This window comes from Bos taurus, chromosome 4, assembly GCF_002263795.3.
Source record: "Bos taurus isolate L1 Dominette 01449 registration number 42190680 breed Hereford chromosome 4, ARS-UCD2.0, whole genome shotgun sequence".
Lineage (NCBI taxonomy): Eukaryota > Metazoa > Chordata > Mammalia > Artiodactyla > Bovidae > Bos > Bos taurus.
Window position 1 is genome coordinate 68,345,567 of NC_037331.1, and position 12,777 is coordinate 68,358,343.

At 37.2% G+C, this 12,777-nt stretch overlaps 1 protein-coding gene across 9 annotated transcripts in view; it reads right to left on the reverse strand.

The window, feature by feature from the left end:
• TAX1BP1 (Tax1 binding protein 1) overlaps positions 1–12,777 on the reverse strand; it is an 84,085-nt gene that overhangs the window by 22,440 nt on the left and 48,868 nt on the right. For 5 of the 9 annotated variants that reach the window (XM_005205539.5, XM_059885660.1, NM_001046409.2 and 2 more), the window contains 3 exons: positions 12,441–12,544; positions 8,631–8,756; positions 3,513–3,584 (listed from right to left, as the gene is read on the reverse strand). In XM_005205539.5, coding sequence (XP_005205596.1) covers positions 3,513–3,584; positions 8,631–8,756; positions 12,441–12,544 — 302 coding nt within the window. The remainder of the gene's footprint in view (positions 1–3,512; positions 3,585–8,630; positions 8,757–12,440; positions 12,545–12,777) is intronic. The other 4 variants (XM_024990777.2, XM_005205540.5, XM_024990780.2 and 1 more) reach the window with 2 other exon arrangements.

Here is a 12,777-nt window from a genome sequence, read left to right on the forward strand (position 1 = left end):
AAATATTTAGAAGAAAATATTTAAAAATTTGGGGATATACTTGAAAAAAATACCACTGGGTTAAGACAGAAGGGAAATGATTGAACAGGTAAGATGGCCATAAAGTAATATCTGTTGATTGCTGGGTGAAAAATACAACAGAGTTCATTACATTATCCTCTTCTTATATATGTTTAAATTCTTCCGGGACATCCCTAGTTTAAAGTTCACTACCAAAGAATTGTAGGCAAGAATATTCTTGGCAAAGTACATGAACAAGGGCCCTGAAACAAGAAAGCAACTCATGAGTTTTAAGGCCTGAGTGACTATAACAGTTCTCAAAGTGCAGTCTCCAGACCAGCACCATCAGCAGCAACTTGTCAGAAATGCAAATCTCAAGCCCTATCCCTGACCTACAAATCAGAAACTCTGATTTGTAGAACCCAGAAAGTTGTGCTTTAACAAATCATACAGATGATTCTGATGCAAGCTTAAGACTCAGAACTACTACCGAGAGGAATTCTACAATAGAGAATCAAACAAACTGTGGCTTAAAATGGGTCTAGAGAGAGAGCCTAGTCATATAAAAGATTATAATCTATACTAAGAATTTTGGAGGGACCCCCTGGTAGTCCAGTGGTTAGGACTCCATGGTTTCACTGTCAAGGGTGTGGGTTCAATCGCTGGTCAGGGAACTAAGATCCTGCAAGCCACACAGCACAAAAAAGAATTTTGTCATTTATCTTAAATGCACAAGTACATGGGAGGCCCATAAGGGTCTTCAAGCAAGGAAAGTGTCAACTTTACATTTTTAAAGGTTACCTGCCTGTGGTTTGAATAATCTGTCAAACACAGAGCAGAGGGAAGAGGAATAAAAAAAGAGAGGACAGGAGTGACCTCACGGAAGATTGGAAAATGGCAGAGTACGAAGTATGGCCCTTATCGAACAACCCCCAAGGAACGAATCCCAGCAACAAGTGAGCTCAGAAGTAGGTCTTTACTGAGGTGACAGAGCCCCATCTAACCGGCTGATTGCAGTCTTGCAAGATTATTTAAACTGCAGCATAATTAATAAGTCACTATATATTATTTTCTGTGATTTGAGCCATTTGTTACTCAGCAAAATGTACAGATGGTTATAACCATTCAGCACTTTCACTATCATATATGAAACTACAAAACTATAAAATATATTCTATATGTAAATATATAATTTTGTGTTATATTTTTATATATGAAACATATTTCATATATGTAAAATGTATAAAAATAAAGTATCTTATCTGCTTCTCTCCAACATTAGCTAGTAACTCCAAGCACAAAATACACTTAGGAGTTGGGTTTCTTACCAAAAATTACTTAAGTAAATTCATATTTCACAAAGTGGTCTTCAGCATTTGAAATACATATTTTGTCAACTTCCTGTCAAATCTAATTAGGTCATCATTGCTTTAACTTTGAAATACACTTGACCAAAACTCATACCCGAAATAAAAAATTGTTTTCTTACTCTTCATTTGTGCTCCTATTGTTTTATTAGCTTCAATCCACCATTTAGGGCTTCCCAGGTGGCACTAGTGGTAAAGAATCCACCTGCCAATGTAGGAGACACAAGAGACATGGGTTCACTCCCTAGGTAGGGAAGATCCCCTGGAATATGAAACCTAACTCCAGTATTCTTGCCTGGAAAACATAGACAGAGGAGCCTGGAGGGCTACAGTTTAAGGGTCTGCAGAGAGTTGGACATGACTGAGCAACTAAGCACACAGAGCGCAACCCATTGTTCATTTGCAGAAATCTTTTTAACCCACCTGTCATTTTATATTACCATGTACTGAGGGTAGGGAGGAGGATGAGAGGGTGAGGGAGAGAGAACTAAAGCGAATAACAATCAAACACAATATACTGACAACCCAGGGATGGGGTGGGGAGGGAAGAATTGCAAGCAATCTTGAATTGAATTCTACTCTTAACAGGTTTCCTTGTCTTAATGGATATAGCTCTAGCAGTTTTGAAACTGTTTTATGTGAGATGCTGGAACTACCAAATAGATTAAATGTGCTGACTCCGTTGGGCACAGGATTCTCACTGAAGACAAGGTGTATAAATAGGAATTAAGGAAGACAATGAGGATTTCCCTGGCCATCTAGTGGTTAGGATTTTACCATTCCACTGCCAGGGCCTGGGTTTGATCCCTGATTGGGAAACTAAGATCCTGCAAGCCAGATGGCATGGCAAAACAAGAACAACAACACAACCAACATCCTCATCCTGATAATCACTCTGTAGCTAGATGAAATTACTGCAATAACTTCTATTAAAAATGCCTTAAAAAAAAAAAAGCGAGGAAGAACTAGTTGAATTGGACTAGAATTCACAATATCTAAAATACAAACCTTTCTCAGCTCTGGCACTGAAAGGATCCAGAAGCAATGGGCACCAGGAATAATGAAGATACACAGGGCCTGAATTCTGTGTTCTAAACAGCATTTCCCAATAATAAGCAACCAGAACTCCTTGGAGAAGTTAATTTCAGATTCTTTCTTATAAAACATGGCCAACTCCAAAGATGAGTGGTGAAATAAACATATGAGAATATCTTGCAATGCTAGAAAAAAATTAAGTGCTCAAAAAACCAACACCATCCTTTTGATATTGGGGCATACCAGGGACCAGTTTGAAAGTGTTCCCACTGACCAAATCTGGTACTACGTGAACAGCAAAAAATTCTTATCACACTACTAAAAGGAGCTCATATTGATGAGTACCAATTAGGAAAACGATATCTAGTAATATCAGATTAGATGAACACACAGGTGAATATAAATACCCAAATATAAACTGAAAATACAATTGGCCCTCCGAATCAGCCAATGCAGAATGCATGGATACTCAGGGCCAGTGGTACTACACCATTTCACATAAGAGACTTCAGCATCCTTGGATTCTGGCATCCTGAGAGGGGGCTCCAGAAACCAACCCCAAAGACACAGAGCAAAGATTGTACATACATAACTACATACATACATACATAAATGCATACTGTAACATAAAAAATATTTTTGGTCTTGTCCCCAATTCCTGGCACTGACCTCCTAAAACTTGTGGAATTTTCTCAGTGATAGGAGTGTCTTTTATCATTCATAACATGACCCTTTAGACCCTACTGTGAGAAATGTTGCATTACAGTACATTTTATATTATAAACGTATGCACTGTCTGAAGGTCAGGTTATGCTAGAAATCATTAAACAGCTCCTAAAATGTTTCCTATTACAAAAGAAAACCAAAATTCGTTAAATCCAAACTATGTAACAGAAGTCAAACTAAGTTTCGACACTTAAGCATTTTTCTATCAAAATATTTTTAAAATATTATAAAACTAAAAAGCATTTTCTACCTGTTTGTCTTTTCTTCATTTAACTTAAAAAGAAAAAATTACCCTCATATAACTGTAAACTGTTATGTCCCTTCAAAAAGCTGTATTATCACATTCAGTGTCGTATGAAATTTTTCAAGGACATTATTCAGTACCTTCTCCCTGGAGAGGTTTTCCCAATATGAAGTTAGACCACTTATCTCTTTTTCTTTCTCTGCCAACTGAAGCTGAGGACAGAAAGAAATGATCATTATTATTTTTCATCATCTACCCTCTCTTTACCCTTCAAGAGCTGGATCTTATTCTTTGATATCTCTGAACTTGTCACTACTGTTTTTCTGATGTGTTTCAAGATTACTTTATTATTCTTATTTTGCCACTCTGCAGTATGCAGGAACCTAGATCCTTGATGAGGGACTGAACCTGCACGTCCTGCAGTGGTAATGCAGAGTCCTAGCCACTAGACTGTCAGGGAAGTCCCTGAATTACTTGTCATTTTTTATGAATGTGCCTCACTCTTAAAACTTCTCTCCTGGCTTTCATGAAATGGTACCAACACTGTCATTCTCTAATGCTCTTTTTTAAAGTACACTTCTTCACAATTACAAGTATTCTGCAGTTTCTTCTTTGGTTTCTTCTCTCTGAATTTTCAGAAAACTCGCTTTCTTCTATGCCTTCAACTATCATGGTCATATGACTAAATCACAAATATTAACTTATGTGCCACATGCGTTCTTTCCTAAGGTTCAGAGCTTTCCTTGATAAATTCAATGGATGACGATTGGGGAAGGTACCCAAAAGAGGTGGTCCTTTATCAACTCATTCTAAGCATATCTATACCTAATTTTCTTACCTTCAAAAATTCTTCCCACCTGTAAATCCTCTCCACGCTAGCAAATTATTTTCATTAAGACCCACTCTGGTTGGGTCTCTTTTTCTCCTAGAAAATATTTAACAGCAAATAGCACCCACATTCCAAACAGTTAAAATCTGGATTCAACCTATCTTTCACAGTGATCTGCTCCATCACAGATATTACAGATATTAAAGACCTATTACTATTACTCAAGACTGTTACAGCTCCCAGATTATGCTCTCTACTTCTGACCTCCAAACCTGAATTAATTCTTTTCCATCTGTTAGAAAGATGCTCCTTTCTTTCGCCATTTGTTTATTATCCTCCCTTCCCGTATGGTCTTTGACAGGTTTTTGTTGTTGTTGTTCAGTCAACTGTGTCCAACTCTTTGCAACCCCATGGACTGCAGTATACCAGGCTTCCCTATCCTTCACCATCTCCTGGAGTTTGCTCAAACTCATGTCCATTGAGTCGGTTATGCCATCCAACCATCTGATCCTCTGTCACCCCTTCTCCTCCTGCCTTCAATCCTTCCCAGCATCAGGGTCTTTTCAAATGAGTTGGTTCTTCGCATCAGGTGACCAAAGTATTGAAGCTTCAGCATAAGTCCTTCCAATGAATATTCAGGGTTGATTCCCTTTAGGATTGATTTGTTTGATGTCCAAAGGACTCTCAAGAGGCTTCTCCAACACCACAGTTTGAAACCATCAATTCTTCAGCACTCAGCTTTCTTTATGGTCCAATTCTCACATCCTTACATGACTACTGGGAAAACCATAGCTTTGACTAGATGGACCTTTGTCAGCAAAATGATGTTTCCGCTTTTTAATAGTCTAAGTTTGTCATAGCTTTTCTTCCAAGGAGCAAGCATCTTTTATTTTCATAGCTTCAGTCACTGTCTGCAATGATTTTGGAGTCCAAGAAAATAAAATCTGTTACTGTTGCCACTGTTTCCCCATCTGTTTGCCATGAAGTGATGGGACCGGATGCCATGACCCTAGTTTTTTGAATGTTGGTTTTAAGCCAGCTTTCACTCTCCTTTTTAACCTTCATTAAGAGGCCTTTTAGTTCCTTCTCACTTTCTGTCAATAGGGAGGTGTCATCTGCATATCTGAGGTTACTGATATTTCTCTTGGAAATCTTGATTTCAGCTTGAGCTTCACCCAGTCTGGCATTTCCCTTGATGTACTCTGCACAGAAGTTAAATAAGCAGGGTAGCAATGTATAGCCTTGAAGTACTCCTTAACAATTTTGAACCAATCTGTTGTTTCATGTCTGGTTTTGTTGCTTCTTGATTTGCATATAGGTTTCTCAGCAGTCAGATAAGATGGTCTGGTATTCCCATCTCTTCAAGAATTTCCCACAGTTTGTTGTGATCCACACAAAGGCTTTAGCGTAGTCAGTGAAGCAGATATTTTTCTGGAATTTCCTTGCTTTCTCCATGATCCAACGAATTTTGGCAATTTGATCTCTGGTTCTTCTGTCTTTTCTAAATCCAGCCTGCATATCTGGAAGTTCTCCATTCACTTACTGTTGAAGCCTACTTTGAAGGACTTTGAGCATTACCTTGATAGCATGTGAAATGAGTACATTTGCACAGTAGTTTGAACATTCTTTGGCATTGCCCTTCTTTGGGACTGGAATGAAAGCTGACCTTTTCCAGTCCTGTGGCCACTGCTGAGTTTTCCAAATTTGGTGGCATAATGAGTGCAGCACTTTAACAACATCATCTTTTAGGATTTGAAATACCTCAGCTGGAATTCCATCACCTCCACTAGCTTTGTCCATAGTAATGCTTCCTAAGGCCCACTTGACTTCACACTCCAGGATGTCTGGCTCTAGGTAAGACCACACCATCATGGTTACCTGGGCCATTAAAACCTTTTTTGTACAGTTCATCTGTGTATTCACAGGTCTAGTTTCTCCATAATGTCTAACTCCTAAATATTCCATTGGAAACAGCCCTAACATACTTAGACTTGTAGTTTATGTAGAACTTCATCACACTTTACCCTGGCTCATGGATGTTTGTGTCTAAACAGCACAAAATAATAGGCAGGGCACTAAACAAAAAAAAATCAAGCGCCTTTACCAGTTGTACAGCCATGAATATGGCATTTTATCTGAACATTGATTTTTATCATTAATTTATTATTCATAAAATAAAAATATTATTTAGCTTCCCATGGGTTTGAAAGGTGATTACCTAGGTCATGAATGTGAAAGAATCGTATCACTATTTCACGTCTAGCAACTCCTACTAGATTATAAACTCTATAAGCATAGCATTGTGTCATTTTTATATGATCACCCACATAATGCAGAGTACATCATGCGAAATACCAGGCTGGATGAAGCACAAGCTGGAATCAAGATTGCCGGGAGAAATATCAGTAACCTCAGATAGGCAGATGATACCTCTCTGTCGGCAGAAAGTGAAGAGGAACTAAAGAGCCTCTTGATGAAGGTGAAAGAGAAGAGTGAAAAAGCTGGCTTAAAACTCAACATTCAAAACATTAAGCTCATGGCATCTGGCCACATTACTTCATGGCAAATAGATGGGGAAACAATGGAAACAGTGACTATTTTCTTAGGCTCCAAAATCACTGCAGGTGGTGACTGCAGCCATTAAATTAAAAAGACGCTTGCTCTTTGGAAGAAAAGCTATGACAAACCTAAATAGCCTATGAAAAAGCAGAGACATTACTTAGCCAACAAAGATCCATATAGTCAAAGCTATGGTTTTTCCAGTAGTCATGTTTGGATGTGAGAGTTGGACCATAAACAAAGCTGAGTGCTGAAGAATTGATGCTTTTGAACTGTGGTGTTGGAGAAGACTCTTGAGAGTCCCTTGGACTGCAGGAGATCAAACCAGTCAATCCTAAAGGAAATCAGTCCTGAATATTCATTGGAAGGACTGATGATGAAGCTGAAACTCCAATACTTTGGCCACATGATGCGAAGAGCTGACTCATTTGAAAAGACCCTGATGCTGGGAAAAATTGAAGGCAGGAGACGAGGACAACAGAGGATTAGATGGTTGGATGGCATCACTCAATGGACATGAGTTTGAGCAAACTCCAGGATATGGTGAAGGATAGGGAAGCCTGGTGTACTGCAGTCCATGGGGTTGCAAAGAGTCAGACATGACTGATCAACTGAACAAGACCAAACACATAACAACTAACACAGTGCTTTATATATAACAGGTTTTGATAAATATTTATTAAATCATTTTCCCAATCTGCAAAAATATTTTGTTCTGTATAAATTCAGTATTCACACTTTTTAACAATAAGGGAAGTTGCCAGGCAATAAAAACAATACCCACAGGGATCCCAAATACAGTAACAACCTTATGAAAGAAGTTTCAAATTTTCATTCTGATAGCAGATGAAGATAAAAAAGTACCAGCAGTATACCTATGGCTGATTCACGCTGATGGACAGCAGAAACCAACACAATACTGTATAAAGCAATTACCCTTCAATTAAAAATAAATAAATTTAAAAAACAGAAACTGACCACCATTAAAATTACCTTAGCCTATAATGTACCACCTCAAACAAAGTAACTTTTGGTCTTTAAGAGTGCTGTATTTAAAAATTAGATTACAGGTACAATTAGCTATGACAGAGCAAATTTAAATCACGTAGAACTTCTAGGCCTTTAATCATACACCCACAAAATGCAAAGTATACACACATGCACAGGCCTTAAAATATAAGATTATACTTTATTTAGAGGGAAAATATTTTTCTACTTAATTAGACAGCCTACTGATTTTTTTCCCAACATTTTTACAAACATCATTTACCAATCAGTCTTGTTTGTTGCCTAATGTTACCTCAGCAAAAATAGTCTTCTTAATTAAGACTGTATTGCTTGGGCTTCCCTAATGGCTCAGACAGTAAAGAATCTGCCTGCATAATTATTAATGATCAGAAGTAACATATTTTGGTTAAAAATTTTCAAACCTTTACATAAATTTTTAAGATTACTGATCATATCTTATTATACTCCCAGAAAAACACCAAAGCTCTAGAATAATTTCACACACCATTTTAAGTGAACAAGGATTATGACATAATCACTTTTCATCTTAAAATCTAAGCATGATTTAGAGATACAATTTTAATAGCCATGTTGCTAGTGTTAAATTGCTTCAGTCATGTCCATATGAATACACAAAATGAAAGCCACAAGCACAATGCATATGGGTAACCACTTTCTCAGTTCACAGTTAATGAACTATATTCAACATAACTACATAGTACATATTTATCTATATTATGAAAATGCTATTTCAGTTACCCATGTTAAAACTTTAGACTGACTAAATTATAGACAGCACTTTTCAGAAGTATCACTTTTCACAAGTAACAGAAGTATCAAGTTATATAAATATTAAGCTTACTTTGTAATTGTCCACTACTTCAGCTAGTTCTAGTTTTATGTTTTCAGCAATTTTCACTTGTTCTTTCCATTTCAGCTCCATTTTTGCAAGTTCATCAGCATATTTATTGCATTTTGTTTTCTCATCCTAAATGAAATTAGTGTAATTACCAAAAGATTTTAAATCCATATACAGCCAATATCTATACAAACATATTTAGGCTGAATGTTTACTATAACACTATAGTAAAGGTATAAAAATTGAAATAACCAAAATGTCTGTCAGTATAAGACTGGATAAATCATTTTATATTCATACAATGGAACAGAATGTATTTACTGAAAAAGAACAAATGGATATACAAATTACAAGGAAAAATAACAAGATATGTTAATTGAAAAGATCAAGTTCCAAAACAGAATATACAGTATAATTCCATTTTTGCTTCAAAAGTTGTTTAACAGTTTTATATGATATCTATGTAGAAAAAGATAAACAAAAACATAATTTTTTTGGTTGCATTGCACAGCTTGTGGGAACAATCTTAGTTCCCCGACCAGGGATTGAAACGTGGCCCTCAGTAGTAAAAGGTCAGAGTCCTATGGACTGCCAGGGAATTCAATAAACCAAACTATTAATAGCTCTTATTTCTGGGGATCAGGATCATAATGGTATTTTTTTCACCATCGTTATTCTTTATTTCCATAATGCCTAAGATATCACAATAAACATAGATTACTTTTGCAAAGGAGGTAAAGCAAGCATGTATGCATGCTAAGTTGCTTCAATTGTGCCCTACGCCTTGTGACCCTTTGGACTGTAGCCCACCGGGCTCCTCTGTCCATAGGATTCCCTAGGCAAGAATATTGGAGTAGGTTACCATGCCCTCCTCCAGGCAATCTTGCCAACCCAGGTACTGAACCTGCATTTCTTATGTCTCCTGTACTGGCAGGTGGGCTCTTTACCACTAGTGCAACCTGGGAAGCCCAGAAGGTAATAAAAATCACATATTTATAATGCCACTGTTTTCAGATATTAATTGGGGTTTCCTGACCAAGACAATCCCTAGGTAGATTTCTTAAACACCGCTCTTCTCTACAACTTAGAATGTTAAAGGAAAAGAGTTTTAAAACAAGATGAAAAGGTAACTTGGCCAATTTCATTTTGAGTGTTTTGTGTAAGGAAAAAAAAGTTTAATATGCCTTATGCTAAAAATTCCCTAGTGGTCCAGTGGCTGGGGCTCTGTGCTTCCACTGCAAGGGACATGGTTCACTCCCTGGTAAGGGAACTAAGATCCCACAAGCCTCACAGCACAGTCAATTAAAAAAATTTTTTAATTAAAAAAGAAAGAAATATGCTTTATGCTTTGAGCAATTCAATAGAGAAAAAGTCTTTTCAACAAATAATGCTGGATCAACTGAATATTCTTACTATATGTACCACAACTCACCATTCACAAATAACAGGCTTAAAAGACTCTAAGACTACAAAACTTAACAGAAGACAAGAAAAAAATCATTACAAGTTCAGTTAGTAAATTTTTTCTTAGAAAATAAGAACAATACATAAAGAATAAATTAAGAATCTATACTTCAGCAAAACTAAAACTTTTTCTAAAAACACCACTGTGTGTGTGTTAGTTGCTTAGTCGTGTCCAACTCTTTGCAACCCCATAGACGGCAGCCCACTAGGCTCCCCCGTCCCTGGGATTCTCCAGGCAAGAACACTAGAGTTGTTTGCCACTTCCTTCTCCAAAAGGAACTACAGAAAGTGAAAGAAGTCGCTCAGTCATGTCCGACTCTTTGCGACCCCATGGACTGTAGCCTACCAGGCTCCTCCATCCATGGAATTTTCCAGGCAAGAGTACTGGAGTGGGTTACCATTTCCTTCTCCAAAAACACCATTAAGGAAATAAAAAGGCAAGCCACAGACTGGGATAAAATCACACATATCAAAGGATTTGTATCTGGAATAAAGAACACAACTCAATAATAAGATGAAAACAATTTTTTAAATGGCAAAAAAATGAACTCTCATAATAAAAAGGAATCAACTACCAATAATAGGCAACTATATAAATAAGTCTCAAAATAACTGTGATGAAAGGGGGCAGGAAAAGAAGAACGTACATATGATTCCATTTATAGAAACTGTACAAAAGGTAGGCTAAGCTACAGTGGCAGAAAGCAAGCCAATGGATTCCCAGGAAAGGGGAAAGAGGGAGCAATGAGTTGCAAAAGGGTACAAAAAAGATTTGAAGGTAGTGGAAATGTTCATTAGCATGACACTGTGATAGCTCCACAACTATAAATATAGCAAAACTAAACAAACTGCAAACTTTAAATATGTGCAGTTTACTGAATTTCAATTGTACTACAACACACAAGTTTTGAGGTTTTTTAAAATATTCATCCAAAATTTACTGAAAAATAGTTTAGTCCCTTATAAACAACTATTTTGACCTCAAGGGTAATCAATCCTCTACAAAAGGATCTTCTGAAGCAACAAAAATGCTCAGCTTAAAGTCTTATTAAGGATTACATTAAACTATTATTAAGATTGTAACATAAAATATTTTACATTAATTACTGTAGTGTGTTAAGTCATTTCAGTCCTGTCTGACTCTTTGTGACCCTATGGACTATAGCCCACCAGGCTCCTCTGTCCATGGGATTCTCCAGGCAAGAATACTGGAGTGGGTCGCCAAGTCCTCCCCTTCAGATCTTCCTGACCCATGGACCGAACCGTCTCTCTTATATCTCCTGCATTGGTAGGTGGGTTCTTTACTACTACCTGGGAAGCCCAATTACTATAGTAACGTTGGGCTAATATGTGAACTTCATTCCACGGCTCTAAAAATTACCCCTTGCCTCTCCACATGTACAGAGAAACAAACACAGAAAAAAATATTTAACTGAACAAACGAAAACCACATACTACACAAAACACCTTTTCCTCCCTTCCCCAAATCAGATACAAATGAGAAGCATTTTCCCTTTGTCCTTTATATACTCCAGAGTGAATGCTACTAGGACAATTGCAAAATTTAAATGTTTTACTATTACAGTTTAATAGAATCAAAATAAATAATAGTAAAGGCAACCATTCACTTGGTTAACATTCCCTTTCCCCACTTTACAAATCTATTCATTTTAGGATGTGGTGAAAGTCTTTGCTATTATTACAGTATATATAGAAAAAAAGAGTACTTTCCTTTTATGCAGTTCAGAGATTTTTCATATATCCTTAGAAGACAGACAACATCCAACATCAATTAATCCCTTGCCCATTATCAAGAGAAGGATATTAGGGGAACAGAAAACAATCACGATTTCCCCACCCACCCCTACAATGTAACATTTGCAGGATCTTAGTACCTCAACCGCAGATCGAACCCACGCCCACAGCAGTGAAAGCACCAAGACCTAATCCACTGGACACCATGGAATTCCCTAGATCATGATTTTACACACATGCCTACATGAATAGGTACACAGAACACCCCCCACTTCAAAAGTGAAACTAAACATCAGGATACAAGGGTAAAGAAACTTCCCTGGCGGCTCAGTGGTAAAGAATCCCCCTGCAAATGCAGGAGACACCAGTTTGATCCCTGGTGCAGGAAGCTCTCAGAACAACTAAGCCCATGCGCTGCAACTGCAGAGCTTATGTCCTGCAACTACTGGAGCCCGTGTGTCCTAGAGCCACCTCCCGCAACCCCCCTTAAAAAACAAGACAAAGAAACAAACTCTGGGGTACCCAATCAAAACAACAAAGATAAGCTAAGCCATTACATTTGATAAATCTCTTCCTTACAAGGAATTAGTTTACCTGCAAGAGTTGTTTACATTTATTATATTTTTCTGTTTTGTCAGCAATTTCTTTGGTCATTTCAGAGACTTGTCCCTTAGTTAGATTGTCAAAATCTGTCTCAGCTGTAACAAGGCAGAAAATGAGATTACTAAAAATTACTTTGCTCCGTATATTAGCTTTCTGACTTGAAGGTCAGTATACTGTGAAATAAATGGAATCCTAAAGGAGAGAAACATTTATTTTAAAACATTTATTCAAAACCATCTATTCATACACTAAGTAAACAAAGAAGGAACAATATAAACATTAGATGAGAATCTCACTATAGTTTGGCTAGAATCAAGTTCACATTCAA